Below are 17,982 nucleotides of genomic sequence, written 5' to 3' on the forward strand. Positions count from 1 at the left end.
GCTCTACTTATCTGTCAAAATGTTTTAAATGATTGGAATAGTTAATACTTTGATGGAGGTGCCATTATTGGTGTTCCTATTACCTGTTCCAGATTTAGCGGTTGAAGACTTCTTTCAAGCAAAAGGCCCATGTACGCCAGGTAGGGCTGGACAGACTCCCGCCATGTCATCACTGCGCATGTCCACCATGTGAAGATGCGACAGGGTTTCATAGCTGGCTATGTATGCTTTTGATACATAACTCAATAGGATTATATAAAACAATAGATAGGCCTAACTATTATAAATAAATGTAATTCAGGCCAAGTATGTATACTTTTTGTCAGACCAATGCTGTACGATGACACGCTTATTTAGATTAGATTTAATTAAAACCCACAAAAGTTAAAAATCGCAGTTAATGCAGAAAGCTATCTAACATAGGCCTAACATGAAGACGTTACCGCGTTTGACGCAAAATAGCATAGTGGTGAACATTGAACAATGAATCCGGTCGGGAGCCGCACCGATCGGCGGAGAGGTGTACTGTACATTGGACCCCAGGGCTTCCATTCTCAATACACCGATACGACTAGGCACTGTAGTAATGGCGGTGTTTTCTGAAATATTAGCCCTGAATTGGATGGACGCGAGAGGTGTTTTATTATTTCTCTTCGTTTTCTTGATTCTTGCTGACTATTTTAAGCATAGAAAACCGAGGAATTTTCCTCCGGGACCCTGGGCTCTTCCTATTATTGGGGACGCACACCGGGTCGAGCCCTCCAAGCTACATCTGAATTTCGACCAGGTAGGTTGGTTTTAGACCACAATTATTTGTATTTTAAAAGTCTAAAAAGTGCAATTGTGCTATTTACGTCACGAGCAAAAACAAACTTATGTCGCCTTCAAAACAGCTCGGAGGTTCGGAAGCTTTTACGTGTACTGTAAACCTTACCTTCTTCCGAAATAAGAGTGTTCAGGATACGCCCCTTACTTTCATTGCTCATTCCTTTTGCATTGTGGATTTTCATCTAGTGCATCAACAATCTCCATACAGGACCTTGTATCAAGCCGGGATGTATCAAACGTCTTTTAAAAAGCGCTTTTTCAGGGGCGCCAGGGAATAGAACAGTGTCATAAATATTCAACCCACTCTCACGGAAATACGTGACACTGTCACGTCATTTAATCTATTCATTCGTGATCTGGGACACGTTTTTCAATTTTCTCGTGCCAAAAGCACACATTTCTAACAATATGACAGCTTTTGTCCACCTGTTTCTACTTTCACCTTTGATTCTGGGAAATTTTGACAATTCACAGATATATTGAATGCAGGTGCGCTGCTCTGTAGGCAAACCGCAACGGAAAAAAAGGTATCTGCTTCATCTCTTCTTTTTCAAATGAGTTTGAAATTTGTGCTTTTGGCACGAAAAGATTGAAATTACGTGTCCCAGATCAAGAATGAATAGATTAAATGACGTGACGTGACAGTGTCACATATTTCCGTGAGACTGGGTTGAAATATTTGGCCTGTTAAGCCCTTTGAGTGGCCTGAAGCCTAAAGGCCTAAACACACCGCCGCCGACGCGCAGCGGCGCGCATTTCACGTGCGTCAAAAGCCGCCACCAACAGGAAGCGGCGCGACGGTCGCGCTGCAGTGTATAATCAGGAAGTCACCTGTCGATCAACCGCAACAAAGAGACGATGGGTGAGTAGCCTATTGTAGCATAGTTTATTTATCTTCCATCTTTTTTGGCTGAATAATTTGAAAAATTATGTTTTCAAGCAGCAGACCAACTTAGTTTGTAGGGCACTTAATCGTTTTATTTACTGTCATTTCTTATTTATTTTATATTGTGCAATTATTCATCTACTGCATCAACAATCTCCGTATGCGCAGGACCTTATATTAAGCCTTTTTAGTATATAGTGCCGTCACCTTTAAAGACCAATTGTTATGTGTGTATTTATTGTATTGAGCTACTGGATGGCTTTATGGTCCCCATTGGGACCAATAAAGTAGCTATCTATCTATCCAGCTATATAGCCTTAACATAGCCACACATTTACATGTATGCAGCCAGTAGTTATCCATTTTAATTGAACACAAGCTCTTTTACATTTTATTGAGTTTTTTTTATTTCAACAGAACAAAGAATTGCTGCCAGACAGAGGGTGGCTGCCTTTCTTCTGCTGCGCCGTAGGCGTGCAAGGAGAAGACGAAGGGTTTGGGTGCACCCCATCAATGAACGGAGACAAGAACAGGGGGTATACCACAATCTGGTCCAGGAGCTCCATGCAGATCCTGAGAGGCACCGCCAATATTTCAATTTGCCACTAGGAAGTGTGCAATGGCAGAACCGTATGGAGTAGCCTAGTCATGATGACCTATAATTTAGTTATTATCCCTCTCTGGTATAAATACTCTTTTGCATAATATATATACATTTTTTTTATCCCTCTGGATAAATACAGTGATGTTATTGTTGTGCTGGACTCGGTAGCCAGTCTATTTTATTTGAGTGCTCGAGACACCTAATGTTATTTTCCTTAAATCCAGAGAGACAGTTAATACATGATCTGATACCAGAGAGACAGTTATTACATGACAATGCATTTTTGAACTTTGCCTGTTTTTTCTTTTACTTATCTATTTTATTGCATGAGAATGTTTCTATGTGAAGCACTTTGAGTCTGCTTCATGTATGAAAAGTGCGAGATAAATGAAGTTGCCTTGCCTTAAATAAAAATATATATATTACAAGTAATCTGGTTTCTACCTACATGGTGTGATTAGCCATATTATGTGACTTGATTAAAGGTTAAAGTTTTGGGTACTTAGTCCACCATTGTTGATTTCTCACCTGAAGAGCCAATCTCCAGAGCTATGGATCGAGCTATGTCTTTTTTGGAGTTGTCTTTGTAATGACGGGAACTTTGGTCATACAATTCGGCATATTTCTCCACCTCAACGACCAGTCTCTCATCATCCATTCTAGTAATTGTTTCTCACAAACGAAAGAGGGCGACATCCAGTGGTGAGGAGTAGATATAGAGGTGCCTACGGGACCCGGGATGTACGAACCGGCTTTTAAAAAACGCTTTTTCAGGGGCGGCGACGCTTTGGAATAGAACATTGGCGTGAAGCCTAGTTGGGTGGCGCGTCGTGGCGCGCTGCCGCGCGGCTAGTCAGCACCGGTGTGGGCTAGTACATCCGGAATAATGGGGGCAGACTTTTTGACGCGCCGCTTTGGCGCCGGTGTGTTTAGGCCCTGAGTCACCATTGTGATACGCTCTTTAAGCGATGCTTAAAGAGATCGACTTTCGTGTCCAAGCTAACCCAGGCTTTGAACGCAACATACCTTGCTAACCCACTAATCGAGGTTCCTAGTAAAGGCCACAGTTTTCAGAAAAGTGTGTTTCCGTTTGTTCTTGTAATCTCTTGTATAGGCAAATGACTCTGGTAGTTTCTCACAAGGATAAAAAAGTTATTGAAAGAACAATTTGCGCAGAACTTCTAAATGTTATGCATTTTCTTTGACAGGTTATCACTTCACTTGGGTAAAACATGGGGGAGTTCATATTCTTTGGATCGAATTGAAAAAGGTCCTAGCTGGAGATTCTGAAATAAAGCCAAGGAATCAGTCAGTTATCTTGGCTGTATTAGATTGCCACTTATCTAGTGTAGGTCAGGCTCAAATGGAAATCACCAAAATAAATCAAATAATCAGTTTTTTGGCCAGAATGTCATAGTTTCTTGATCAAAAAACAATGATAATTTTAGCAGGAGCTTTATTTCAGCCTTATTATCATCATGCGTGTGGCTCATGATACAATGGTGTCACGATGAATTTGAAACATAGGCTTCAGACCTTGCAAAATAAGTTAGTTAGGCTTATTTTTGACCTCCCCATGAGAACTCATCTCAAATCTTCCCACTTTGAGAGGTCAGGATGGTTGAAAATAGAGGATTGTGTATCTTAGATACAGCTGTGTAGGATAATAATAATAATAATAATAAATTTTATTTATAATGCACTTTATATTCAAGAATCTCAAAGTGCTTCAGAGAAAAAAAATAACAAAAAACTATTAAAAGGGGAACCTCAAAGAAAGTTTAGCTAAATTTTCTTTTAAAGAGATGGGTTTTGAGGTTCCGTTTAAAAAGAGCTGTAGTCTGTGGAGCCCTCAGGTGGTCAGGGAGGGCGTTCCATAGTCTAGGGGCAGCAGCAGAAAAGGCCCGATCACCCATGGTGCACAGCTTCGTATGTCGGGTTTGGAGGGTGTGAGTGGATCCTGAACGGAGTGTACGTGAATTTGTCGGGGGGGTGAGGAGTTCCTGAAGGTAGAGGGGGGCAAGTCCGTGAAGGCACTGGTGGGTGAGGAGGGAGACCTTGTACTCAATTCTGAGTGGGACAGGGAGCCAGTGCAGTGATTTCAGGATGGGGGTGATGTGGTCATGCTTGCGCACCCTCATCAGGACCCTGGCAGCACTGTTTTGAATGTATTGGAGCCTCTGGATGCTCTTGCCAGGGATCCCAATGAGGAGTGCATTGCAGTAGTCCAACCTGGAGGAGACAAAGGCATGGACGAGCTTCTCTGCATCAGCCAGGGTGAGTGATTGGCGGAGTTTGGCGATGTTCCTGAGGTGGTATAAAGCTGTCTTACAGAGGTGTTTGATGTGGGTGTCAAAATTAAGTTGTGGGTCCATTTTAACACCGAGGTTGGTGACGGATGTGGAAAGGGGGATGTTTTTGCCAGAGAAGGTGATATTGGTGATGGTGGGGGAGCGGAGCTGATGTGGCGTGCCAACAAGGATGGCTTCCGTTTTATGGCTGTTAAGTTGTAGGAAGTTGAGCTTCATCCACGCCTCTATCTCCTCCAGGCAGGTGGTCAGTGTGGATGTTGGCACTGGTTACGTACATTCAAACAGTGCTGCCAGGGTCCTGATGAGGGTGCGCAAGCATGACCACATCACCCCCATCCTCGTGATGTTACGTCTTTTGCCCTCAGCCGTCTCAGCGGACCTAATGGATGTGATGAAGCCGGCAGGCTGACCATAAATAAAGTTTCTCCCTGAGCCTCTGTGGATATATCGAGGTCTACGCAATAGTCCTAGCTGCTTAATGGTGGAAATACAGAGTGGGTGATGGAGCGATTGTTGTACTTCAGCAGCTGTGGGGCGAAGTACGTCAACATCGAACCTGATGTTGAGTGATGTTTGCCTCTTTGTAGCTAGGTACGGACCCGACGCATCTGGGGAAGAGCTGGGAGGCAGTGCAGAAAATCCACGAGACAGTAGAGACAGCTTAGCAGGTTGACCAGGGCATATTCCTCACCAGGATCACCGAAAAAAACGCCAGCAGTGACCAGAAAAATGTCACATCAGCTACTTGTTTTTAGCCGTTGTTATTAGCCGTTACTAGGGACGCCAAAATAACAAGTGAGCTACACGGCTCTTCACAATAACACAATAACACTGGAACAACTAAAGACAGTCCATAAGCTTGCTTTTCGTCACTGGTGTAGCTTGCACGGAACCAAGTAGATATTATATGTCAACAAAAAATCACTTTTTAAAGTAAAATTGGCCAAGATTGGCCAAAAATTGCTTGGAGAAGCGGCGAACAGACAGCGCCAGCGTCCTCTCCGTTTGTTGCCTAGATACCAAACCAGATACATAGGATTGTTTATGGGGATGTGCCCAAATATTTCAGAAAATATTTTAACTGAGTAAGTGAAGTTCAAAGGCAGCTCAATAGATTTTTTGAGACTATTTTGGTCGAAGATTATTTTCTTTATGCTGGAACTACACTTTGAAACAGGTAACCTGATACACTCCAGTCATTCAGAAACATAGGCAGTTTTAAACAGGCTTTGAAACATTGGCTTAGAAGGCATGTCTTAATTATGATCGTTGTTGTGTGTGTAATTTCTATGTAATTGTGTAAATGTTTTTAATGATTGATATGTGATTTGCTGCTACTTGCCCTCTTCTCCTGCCCCACAGGGACCACAATGGAAATAAGCCTTCGGGCTATATTGTGTCATCCCTGACTATGTATTTTAATGTATGACAGAGTGCTGTTCATATTTTATATCAAAATCAAAGTCAAATAAAATCAATCAACGGCCCCTCACTGTCCCACGTCTCTATTGACTGACCCAATGTTGTCTCTGTAAAGTTTGACACTTTAAAATTACATCTTTATAACATTTTCTTTCAGTTTGCTGAGAAATATGGACCAATTTTTAGTCTTCGAATCATGGTTGGATGGGTCGTGGTTGTCAACGGATACAAGCTTGTGAGGGAAGCCTTGGTCGAGAGAGGGGAAGACTATGTGGATCGTCCATATCTGCCATTGCTGTATGAAGCGATTGGATCCAAAGGTATGTCCACCCACCTGCTTGGCATGCACACACTGCCCACGCACTCATTCCGCATGTCTGGAGCCTACCTAGCTAAACTTTATTTCCATACGAACGTAACAAGATCTGAGAGACATCTCTGGGATGAGGTTCATTCTGTAGTGATGTTTGCAATGAAAACATTGGACAAGTTGAAACTAAAAAACAAATTAATCTCTTCAGCTATTAAGCTAAGTCACAATGTTAAAAATTGAGCCCCTCCCAATAATTAGAGACTTTCAGGGCCCTATTTTAACGGTCTGAAACGCAAGTGAGAAGCGCCAAGCACAAGTAGCTTTGTGTGCGGTTCTATGTCGCTAGTTTACCGGCGCAGAAAATTACTCTTGCGCCCGGCGCAAATCTAAAAAGGGTTGGTCTAAAGTAGCCTAATTACCCGTAGGTGTGGTTTGGGCGTAATGTGCAATAAACCAATGAGAGTGCCAGCTCCCATCCCCTTTAAGAGCCATGAGCGCAATTGAATCTGACGAGTTGATATTTTGACAGCGCGTCTGCAGTCTCCGATGAGACAGATTCACATGAATTTCAAACTTCAAATGGCTCAGTTTATGGCCAAATAATATGGCCTAAATCACCCAAGGAATAAGGTTTTCTTCCTCAACTTCAGAAATACTTAGTCCTCAAATAAATTTCGGCAAAAAAAACGTATATGATATAACATATGATATGCGGTAACTGTGGTTCTATTTAATGATATACGCAATACATTATAAACATTGTTTCTTATCAGTATTGTATGCAGTGTGCGAACTATACCGCAGCTTTCGGGGGGGCTCACTTATATTGTGGGTGGGGGGGCTTGCGCGTGCCTCAGAGCGAGGACTTACTCAAAACACATCCATTATTACAAGCCTGTATGCCTACTTGCCTTATGTCAGCATATATAAGCACATATCACCTCCAACCCTCATCAAATCTGACTGCGGTCGAGCCAGCCACTACATTTTACGTACGCCCATATTGCGACCATTACGGTAACTGCACAGAGAAGGCCAGCTTCCAGTTTTCAAATTAAAATGAGTATTAAAAGGCAATTCTGACTGGTTGCGTTATTTATATTGACTTATTTGTTATTTATTATTATAAGGACCATTCAAAGCTAATAGAAAGAGGTGTGTCTTAATCAGCCTGTTTAGTCATAAGGTCACATGACCTGGGCGCAATTGAGAAAAAATGCTGTATTTTTCATATAAATATTAATATATATAAACCGATCTGGCTGGCATTAGAGACATACTCCGTGAGCTACAGGGCCTCTAATTAAAACTTCAGCGGAGAGACATGTCACTAGTGGTGGGCCAGGCAATGTCACCGTCATTAGCGGCCTCTGAGCTGTCGGCTGTTGGCGGGCTTCACCGGCAGCAGTCCCCGCAAGTGCAGCGGTGGTGGTGTCGGTTGTCCCCAAGCTAGCATCTGCCGAAGAACTCGTCTCTTGCTGCTCCTCTGAGTAATTTGTCTTCGACTTCTTTGTAAATCCAAAATTTGCGAGTAGGTTTCCCTGTTTTCTTTTAGACATGACTGCAAAACATGTAATACGAAACTGCCCGGGTCCAGCAGCTCTCCGATGTCTGATTTTAAGTGACGTTTAAGACATAGCGCCCCCACGCTTCAGTGGTGAGGACAAAAATTGCATGCAGGCCGGTATCTTTATGAAGATGATGAATCACCCTCATGCGCAAATCATACATTAAAAATAGCCACATTTTACACGTGATCCATGATTATGCAATACAAAAACAAATGGGAAATGCATGGGAAAAAACAGCATTTCGCCAATATTTTAGAGACCCCCCCAAAATTTCACAAATCATGTTTTCAGGGGAGCTCATATCGCGTTAAGGGGGGCTGAGACCCCCCAGGCCCCCCGTAGTTTGCACCCTGATTGTATGCATTATCGTGTTCCTAATATGCATGCGTCCCCTGGACTGTATTATGCATTACGTGTATAGTTGCGTGTGTTGAAACAGATGGACGCACACTCGCGCACCCGCATTCATTAATTATTTTTCACATACACACACGCACACCCACATTCATTCATTCTTTTTAACACTCACTCGCGGTAAAACAATTTTTCTCACGATCAAATAATCCTAAAAGTTATGGGCATGTACACAATGTCTGTGTGAAGAAAATACGGTTTGCTGTACGGTGTTTGTAGATGCATTGATTTAAAAGTACAACTTATTACCGCTGTATCAGCTGTTCTTTCCCAAATAATTTACCAAGAATGTGTGGTTAGGTAGTAGGGATGTGAATAACTCAAATTTTTCATGGTCAAATAATCGGTGGTTGGTATGAACGAATAATCAATTATTCAATGTGTGCCGACATTCACAAAGGCAGCCATGGATCATCGACAAGAAATCACTTAATATCTTAATAGCCAAACAACAACTACCTGCTAAGTAGTTCCAGTCATATTGTCTGTTCAGCCCTCAAAACGAGAGCTGGTAAATTGTGAAAAATGCATTAAACTGTAATCCGAAAATGCGGTTGTATGCTATAGTCCCTACAGTATCTGTGGTATAAAGGCTGAATCGCGACGGTCTATACTTTCAACATAAAGCGTACGTATTTATCATTTGAAATTCGTCCCAACCTTTATACCACAGATACTATAGGGTCTATAGCATATAACCGCATTTTCTGATTACAGTTTAATGTAACAGTAAGCTGACAACATCGCTAATTAACACTGCAACTGCAAATTTACTGCACGGAGATAACCATGGCAACCGGTCAAACTAATTTTCTTATGGCGATCATTCTGCGAGTACATCCGCCGTGTTGATAAACAAATAATCCCCCTATAAATGAATGGTCTTCATTTATTTTCTTTGGCAAGTGACCTTGGTATAAGCGGGATAATGCCCTTGGATACCTGTCCAACATTAGTACCTTTCGTTAATTCTTATTTATTTAAATGGGAAAAAATCTTAACGGTCCAAGGGCCCTATCTTGCATCCGGCGCAAGTGACTTAGTCACTGGCGCATGTGTCGTTGCTAGTTTACAACTGGCGCAAAGCGTTCTTTTCCCACCAGCGCCACTCGCCGGTAAATTAGGGATTGATCATGCGCCGCAAGGGGCGGTTCGGCGGAAGGAGGAGGTGTGTTCTGGCTCAAACGGTATTTTGCCGTCTCTGAATACCATTGCGCTACTGACCAGGAAATACCTGGTTTAAAGTCAGTGGCGCGTTGTTTAGACGCTATTTTAAGGGCGCATGCATACATGCGCATGCGATGCATACGGATTGCTTGTGCACCTCGCGCATACACTTTGCTTCTCTCATCTACAGCCGCACATTCTTGGTAAATTATTTGGGAAAGAAAAGCTGATGCAGCGGTAATAAGTTGTACTTTTAAATCAATGCATCTGCAAACACCGTACAGCAAACACATATTTTCTTGACACAGACATTGTGTAGGCCTACATGCCCATAACTTTTAGGATTGATGAGTAGGCCTATTTGATCGTGAAAAACATTGTTTTACCGCGAGTGAGTGTTAAAAAGAATGAATGAATGCGGGCGCGCGTGTGTGCTCTGTAAGGCGCCCAGTTTCCAACCTCGAAATTTCACTTCATTTAAATTTAATTTGCATGGTATTTCTTATCCTTACCAGATGCCCGAACCACCTCAGCTGACTCCTTTCTAAGTAAAGGAGCAGCGGCTCTAATCCGAGTTCCTCACGGATGGCTGAGCTTCTCACCCTATCCCTATCTCGTCCTTTCGGTCATCACCCAACCCTCATGACCATAGGTGAGGATAGGAACGAAGATCGACCGGTAGATCGAGAGCTTTGCCTTGCGGCTCAGCTCTCTTTTCGTAACAACGGTAAAGCGAACGCAATACCGCCCCCGCTGCTCCGATTCTCCGGCCAATCTCACGCTCCATAGTTCCCTCACTCGCGAACAAGACCCCGAGGTACTTGAACTCCTTCACTTGGGCAAACTAAACACGTAACGCATAATACAATCAATGGCAATGTCTATTACCGCGGGGACACATGCATATTAGGATAGCATACAATACTGATAAGAAACAATGTTTATAATGTATTGCGTATATCATTAAATAGAACCACAGTTACCGCATATCATATGTTATAGCCTATCATACGTTTTCTTTGCCGAAATTTATTTGAGGACTCAGTATATTCCATGTGTGAATTAGGCCATATTATTTGGCAATAAACTAAGCCATTTGCAGTATGAAATTCTCGGAGACTGCAGACGCGCTGTCAAAATATCAACTCGTCCGATTCAAATGCGCTCATGGCTCTTAAAGGGGATGGGAGCTGGCACTCTCATTGGTTTGTTGCACGTTACGCCCAAACCACACCTACGGGTAATTAGGCTGCTTCAGACCAACCCTTTTGACACTTGCGCCGCGGCGCAAGCGTCATTAATCCGCCTGTAAAATAGCGATAGCGCCGTAGAACCGCCCACAAAGCTACTTGCGCTTTGCGCTTCCCACTTGCGTTTCAGACCGTTAAAATAGGGCCCCAAATGTTAAAAATCAACTTCGATCCTCGGGAACGAATAATCGAATATTCGGACCTATCCCTACTAGGTAGATGAGAGAAGCAAAGTGTATGCGCGAGGTGCACAAGCAACATTATGCATGCGCCCTTAAAATAGCATTTGAACAACGCGCCACTGACACTAAACCAGGTATTTCCTGGTTTGTGGCGCAAGTGGTTTCTGAAACTGCAAAATGGACCAGGGAACATTTGCGCCAGAACACGCCTACTCCTTTCGCCGAACCGCCCCTTGGGGCGCAAGATCATTCCTTAATTTACCGACGCGTGGCGCAGGACGGAAAAGAACGCTCTGCGCCAGTTGCAAACTAGCAACGACACATGCGCCAGTGATTAAGTCAATTGCGCCGGATGCAAGATAGGGCCCTCAGTATTCAAAAACTTAATTCAGAGTTGAAGGTATGGATCCTTGTTAACAAAGGGAGAGGTACGGGCCGGCCTGCATTTCCTTGAGTCTATCAGTAACAGGATGGGATTTGAAAGATAAGATCATTGAAATCTTTGATTTCGATCTTTGATCATTGATTTTTTTTTATGATCAAGGCTAATATATGATTTTAAGATATGAGCTAGATTAAATTACACACATTCCGACTCAAATCTCTGAATGCATTTCCAACAGGTCTGGTGATGTCAAATGGTTACCAATGGAGGCAGCAGAGGAGATTTGCCCTGCACACACTCAGAGACTTTGGTTTGGGTAAAAAGAGTCTAGAACCGTCAATCCAACTGGAGTGCCAGTACCTGACTGAGGCCTTCGCTCAGCAGCAAGGTAGGCCTATGGGTTGAGTTATTTGGCCTAATAAAGGCTGTAATGTTGGCCAGATGTATATTTTACAAGTTAATGTATGCATATTAATTAATTGAAAGTTGAATTTAACCGTGAACTTGCCAACATGGGAAGCCAAGTGGGGTAACCTCAATGTATCAGGCTTCTGAATATTGCTGCTATTGAGCCACCCAGCCAAAAACGTTCTTACTCTAATTCTACATGCACAACTCATCTGAATAGCTTGATTCCAAATATTGTTAGGAGCACCATTTGATCCGAAAATGGGGGTGACCAAGGCGGTGTCCAACATCATCTGCTGTTTGGTGTTTGGGAAACGCTTTGAGTACACTGAGAAGCAGCATCAGACGATCATTGATGACTTCAATGAAATACTGATCCTACAAGGAAGCGTAGGGGCAATGGTAGAGCTTTTACTTATACAGCTCCAATGTGATGAATTGCAAGGTCTTGATTCATTCTTCGTGCTGAATGGCAGACGTTGTGTGTCTAAAACCTCTGTGTTCTCTGTAGATGTACAACATGTTTCCATGGCTGGTGAAGCATTTACCTGGACCTCACAGGAGGGTGTTAACTCTGTCTGCCAGACTTATATCCTTTATTGAAGAGCGGGTCAAAGAGCACAGAGTGGATCATGACCCCTCATTGCCCAGAGACTACATCGACTGCTTCCTGACCGAAATGCTCAAGGTATGTGCATGTGTTCACTTCTGGTGGGTATGACCAAGTAGCTTCACATATTGTTAAAAGGGACAGCTCAGCTCAGTGATTTTCAGTAGGGCTTTCTATTATAGTGCTTTTGCTTGGCTGCTGTCTAAAGGTCTGGCCATTTTCTGAGTACCTGAGGAACTTTTTGTTATGAGGCTTTGGGAGGGATAAAAAAAACAACAACAAGTGCTTAGCAAAATAAAGACTATGTTGGCGTTTTTGCACTTGCACTAAATAGTTAATCGCGTTTGTAGCGTACACTCAGATGTATACCCATTCTTGCATGCGAGTGGCTTGAATAAAAAAAAAAAAAAAAAGTCAGAGTATGCAAATTATTCTAAAGAGGTCTGCTCTCCGTGGGTATGCCCGCCTACTCCACTGCACAAGAAAGCCGGCTCCTTGACGAAGGGGTATTATACCCCCTTGGTTTTACACAGGCAAGGCAGTGAAATTGCAGGGCGTGCCGTGACCGTACCGGCTTGGCAGTGTAAAATGCCTAATGAAATAACAAAATGAAATAGTCTACGAAAGAAACATGTATAACATAGCTCACCACTGAAGCTAATATAGTCACCACCGTGGTTCATACAATGAATGGCTTTTACATATATAATTGGAAGCTATTTAACAATTATTCGGCGAAGGCAAAGTGAATAGTGGGCTATGCCCCACTATTCACGCAGCCTGAGGTAAATAATTGTTTAGTATATACTACACGTGAACTCTCCAAAAATAAACAAGCTAACAATTTTTGCTGGGATTTATTTGTTTTTTTATTAGTGGTTTATTTGTCTTTATTACCGTGACGAAACGACCGTCACGCAATATCCCGAGTTTGAGATCTCAATCATGGGATATTGCCCAATATGCCGAGATAGCGAACCATTCCAATTGCGCCATCTTAGGAGGTTCACGTGGAGCATATACTAACTATATATAAAGTACATACCTGTGTATAATGCTGCGCTGGGATCTCATTGACTTTGCATGGGGCGCTCTTGAAATGCATTGTGGGTCATCCATTCCGTCGGCTCAGTTGCCTGTGTCAAGAAGTTGAGAAATATTCAACTCTCCAGGCACGTCCGTCATCCGTCGACAGAGGTGTACAGTGTGAACGGGGCTTAACCCTAATGCTAAATCTAATGCTAGAATTCATGTTATTTTGGTGTTTGTATGTTTTGTTGTCGGATTCTTGGTAGAATGAGGCTTCTGAATCAAGATTTGACCTAGAGAACCTCAGTATTTGTTCACTGGACCTATTTTTCGCCGGGACTGAAACCACCACCACCACTCTGCACTGGGGACTGCTGTTCATGGCCTACTACCCTGACATACAAAGTAAGTGAGTATCTGCCGGTGGAAGTGAGAATCTGCCGGTGGAATAGGCGGTAAAGATGAACGCTAGATGCGACATCCCTCCAGCCTTTGAATGTATATTGTTTACTTTTACTAATACTATTTTAATCAGGGCGGGGTAAGTTAACCCGTTAATTATGCGCTAACTTGCAATTTCCAAATATGTGGCACTACTTATTTGAATTTAGCTACACTTATAGTAACTGTTGGTTTACAATTGTACTAATTAACTGCCTGTTTACAATTCCCAAATCTGTGGTGTTCATTAAGTTTCATATTCAACCCACACTGGGTTGGGGTTCAATACAATAAAACTCCCTAAAGATCTCTTGTCCTGGTTTTTGCTTATTACGTTTATTTGGTGTGAATGATAATGTGTCATTTGATAATCTCATTTAACCTCAATTGGAGTGGATTTAAAATATAATTTTAAAAGTGCATTTAATCGTGAGTTAACTCACATACAACTACTTTTATTTTGAAATATTACAAAAAAAAAAGAATTATATACGGTACATAGCTTGTTAAATAAACAGCCCTGTGTTCTGGGTTGCTGACTGCACTGGTTTCGTTAATATTGACATTTTTGCAATATATTCCTTTTTCATATTGTACATGAATATTGACATCCTCTACTTTTATTTTATCATGTAGAGAAGGTCCAGGCTGAACTAGATACCGTAGTGGGCTCATCCAGGCAACCCTCCATGTCTGACAGAGACAGCACTCCCTATACTTACGCTGTCATACAAGAGACCCAAAGGATGGGTAACATCTTACCTCTCAATATTGCCCGTATGGCTAACAGGGACACCCCCCTTGGAAATTACACCATCCCAAAGGTAGAAACCCATTCCAAAGCCATTATTAGTTTGATCAACCTTTATTTTGAAAAGTTCCCATCTGATCTCTTTATTGCCATAATTCCTCTAACAGGGCACCGTGGTGATGGCCACCCTGAACTCGGTTCTACGTGATGAGACTATGTGGGAAACGCCACACTCCTTCAACCCACAACACTTCCTTGACCAAGACGGCCAGGCTAGAAAGAGAGAGGCCTTCCTGCCCTTTTCAGCTGGTATGCATCCATACAACTTTGAGTACACCACTGAACCATTGAATTTACGATTTTATTTTGATGATGATGATTCATTTAATGTGAACAGGTAGATGTAAGGGGCATTGTGGTCCACAAATCTCCTCCCACAGTTGTTCACTTAGAGAAAATCGATTTGATAACTTATTTCTAATTAGGTGAGTGCTGCATGCAGCGCTCAACTATTGTTCTTCATAAGTTTTATTCTAAATGTCTTTCTTTCCTCTATTATCCTTTATTATTCTCTAAACATTTTGGGACCTATCCCCTTCCTCAATTCTTTACCTAGAAACTCTGTTCAAATTTTAAAATGTTCAGAATAGCTTGGAATCGCTCGCTTCTTTTCAGATTTTTAAAATATTTCATACTTTTTAAGATATTCTACTTTTAAAATACTATATTTTTTATTAACATGGGAGTCAATAGGAGGACGGCAGAAGACGTAACTAAATCCTTTTTCAACCGTTTACCTTCGTTCAAACCATTTAACAAATCTACACACTTGTATCTTCAATAGGGCCCGACCGATTTATCGGCCTGCCGATTTAATCGGCCGATTATAGCCTTTTTGAAAATAATCGGCATCGGCCAAAAAGACGCAGATTACAACCGATTTTTATTTATTTATTTATTCTTTTTTATAAATGTTATTGCGCTTAGTATCCTGCAGATTGCGCTCCTACTCGCCTTGCTAACTAACAACTTTAGCTGGAGTAAAAAAGAGGAGATTGAATTTTACCGTGCAACATGAAAGCACGCTCGCTCAGGCAGCTGCGCGCTCACCTCACCAGTACACAAGACGCGTTGTTTGAGCATGTTGTTTTTCTTTAGGTCCCAGGCCATGTTAATTTGTTATACTGTAGACTCTAACGGTGAGACCATACTTCTCAGCACGCACGTGTTAGTCACTGCTCACGAGCGCAGCACATTGGGAGTTAGTTATTTATTTTACATTTTACATTACACTCATTTTTGACTGTAAATGTATTCTAAAACACTCAAAGGTTCTGCATTCAATTCACATATTCGTCAAGTGTTTACAGTTTTTTCCTATCGTTTTCGGTCATGTACCCATACTATGGTCACTTTTCCCTATCACTTAACACAGTGGGCTTTAGAGACACACACCTCTGCATATCTGTTAACCTTTGGTGCAAAATGCACTACAACAACCACACCACAAACAATGCTGCCATAACTTAACACATGTTTCCTCTCAGAACACTATGACCTAAAAAACACTAACATCTTGAAGCATTGCCAATTGCATATATAAAATGTTGCTGTGTCCTCCAGTTTGGCATAGATTTCCTGTAGTGTTGCATTGAAAAAAAGAGAAAAAACACAGACAAACACTTCTTTGGACTACAGTAATAAAGTTTGTAATATTACAGTATGACAATCCAAGCCAAGTATCTGCTGACAGTGTTCATATGTCGGTTTACCTCCCACAAAATATGTCACAATTGAGTGTGGTAAATGTACTGTAATTGTAAATACAGTAAATACTGTATAGTACCTGTTAGTTTGTGGGAAAACCCTCACGATTGATGCCACCGTTGATCTTGGCAAGTTCGGCTGAACCCTCAGACCAGCTTCCCTCATGGACAGACCATGATTGATTACATGGTCGATGACAGTTGCTCTGATTTCATCAGATACAACTGTCCTTGCTGCTGCTGCTCCTCTCCCGCTCCCTCTTCCTCTACCTCTTCCTCTTCCTCTACCTCTTCCTCTTCCTCCTACTCCACCTTCACCTCCACCTCCACCTCCACCTCCACCTTCACCTTCACCTCCACCTCCTCCTCTTCCTCTGCCTCTGCCTCTTGCTCTTGCTCTTGCTGCATCCATTTTCCTATACCAACTACGTAAAGAAGTCCAAAGCAAATGCCAAAGAAGGCCCTTTTTCAACGAGGCACAAATTACATGTAAAACACCTGAGTAGGTCTTTAGCTGAGTAGGTCTTTAGCTGAAATGACCACCAGGTGTTTTGCATTGCAAAACTTATCCTCTGTGTTTTGTACAGATCATTGTATGTAGTGTTGCTTTTACGTAAAAAAAGTAATTCCATGCCAATTCACCAAGAACTATGGTGCACAGGGGGAAAAAAATCTAAATTACTGTAAAATAAAATAAATAAACTATAAACTAAATATTTTTTCTTATTCAAACATGTAACTTCATTTGTCTGTCCAAATGCAGCATCTTTCCATCTACAGTGATCTAAATTACTGATAAGTTAGGTTTTTAACAGAAAGTTCACTGTTTTGAACAGAGTATCTAAACATTGGTAAAATACGCTGTAGTTCCACAGCGTTTTGCCGGTAGTGAACATTGACTGGGGCAGGTATCCATGAAATTTGGAAGAAGGCGTCATTGCCAGCATTTGTATCTTAGCATAGGGGCAAGTAACCACAGTTTGGTTCACCTGGTCTACTGGTATGCTCACTGTGTGAAGTGTTTAGGGAATGTGAACATGGTTTAGGTAAATTGCTTAAAACGATAGGAAAAAACTGTAAAGTATATTTAAGGTATCAAAAACTACGTTTTATATGCTTTTTTTTTCTTTTTTTTTAATCAGCCGATTAAATCGTAATCGTGATTTTTCTCTGAAAATAATCGGCATCGGCATCGGCACTCAAAAATCAATATCGGTCGGTCCCTAATCTTCAATAATATTCAGACGGAATTTCGATATCAATTAATTTTATTCAGAATCACAGTTTTAGTTTCATACCGGTGTAGGTGTCATATTGACTCGGCTGCCAGATCGACTCGGGGTCCTAGATGCGCAATAATGACGCACTTCCTTTAAACGCTGTCTTTTAAATGCGCATGCGCGTTCCGATCGCCTTTTGTTTTCTAATCTATGAATAATAATCTACTGTACAAATTATTGATGCATATACTTGGGTTATAGATAAAAGAAGAATCGGCTAACTCCATTCACTGAACGGGGCGATCCACTTCATTTCCAGCGCTCCCAACACAGAGTCAAAACAGCGACCCACACGCAGACACTTCCGTTCTCCTCCTTCAGCATAAGAGTCCCTAACAGGAACTCGGTTGCAAATGCATCAGT

At 42.0% G+C, this 17,982-nt stretch overlaps 1 protein-coding gene across 1 annotated transcript; it reads left to right on the forward strand.

The window, feature by feature from the left end:
* Nucleotides 1-454: 454 nt before the first annotated feature.
* LOC130392872 (cytochrome P450 2J2-like) lies at nucleotides 455-15,077 on the forward strand. The gene is made up of 9 exons (XM_056603375.1): nucleotides 455-787; nucleotides 6,210-6,372; nucleotides 11,573-11,722; nucleotides 11,984-12,144; nucleotides 12,254-12,430; nucleotides 13,648-13,786; nucleotides 14,459-14,646; nucleotides 14,741-14,882; nucleotides 14,971-15,077. The coding sequence occupies exons 1-9, from the start codon at nucleotides 587-589 to the stop codon at nucleotides 15,060-15,062; spliced, it is 1,413 nt and encodes a 470-aa protein (XP_056459350.1). The 5' UTR covers nucleotides 455-586; the 3' UTR covers nucleotides 15,063-15,077.
* The last annotated feature ends 2,905 nt before the right edge of the window (nucleotides 15,078-17,982 follow it).

The sequence above is a fragment of the Gadus chalcogrammus genome, chromosome 12, assembly GCF_026213295.1.
Source record: "Gadus chalcogrammus isolate NIFS_2021 chromosome 12, NIFS_Gcha_1.0, whole genome shotgun sequence".
Classification (NCBI taxonomy): domain Eukaryota; kingdom Metazoa; phylum Chordata; class Actinopteri; order Gadiformes; family Gadidae; genus Gadus; species Gadus chalcogrammus.

Bases quoted from the DNA above. Each gene is read 5' to 3' on its own strand.
- LOC130392872 (XM_056603375.1), top strand. From the start codon at position 587: ATGGCGGTGTTTTCTGAAATATTAGCCCTGAATTGGATGGACGCGAGA. The intron at 788-6,209 runs GTAGGTTGGTTT...ATTTTCTTTCAG, and splicing joins TACATCTGAATTTCGACCAG to TTTGCTGAGAAATATGGACC. The intron at 13,787-14,458 runs GTAAGTGAGTAT...TTTATCATGTAG, and splicing joins CTACTACCCTGACATACAAA to AGAAGGTCCAGGCTGAACTA.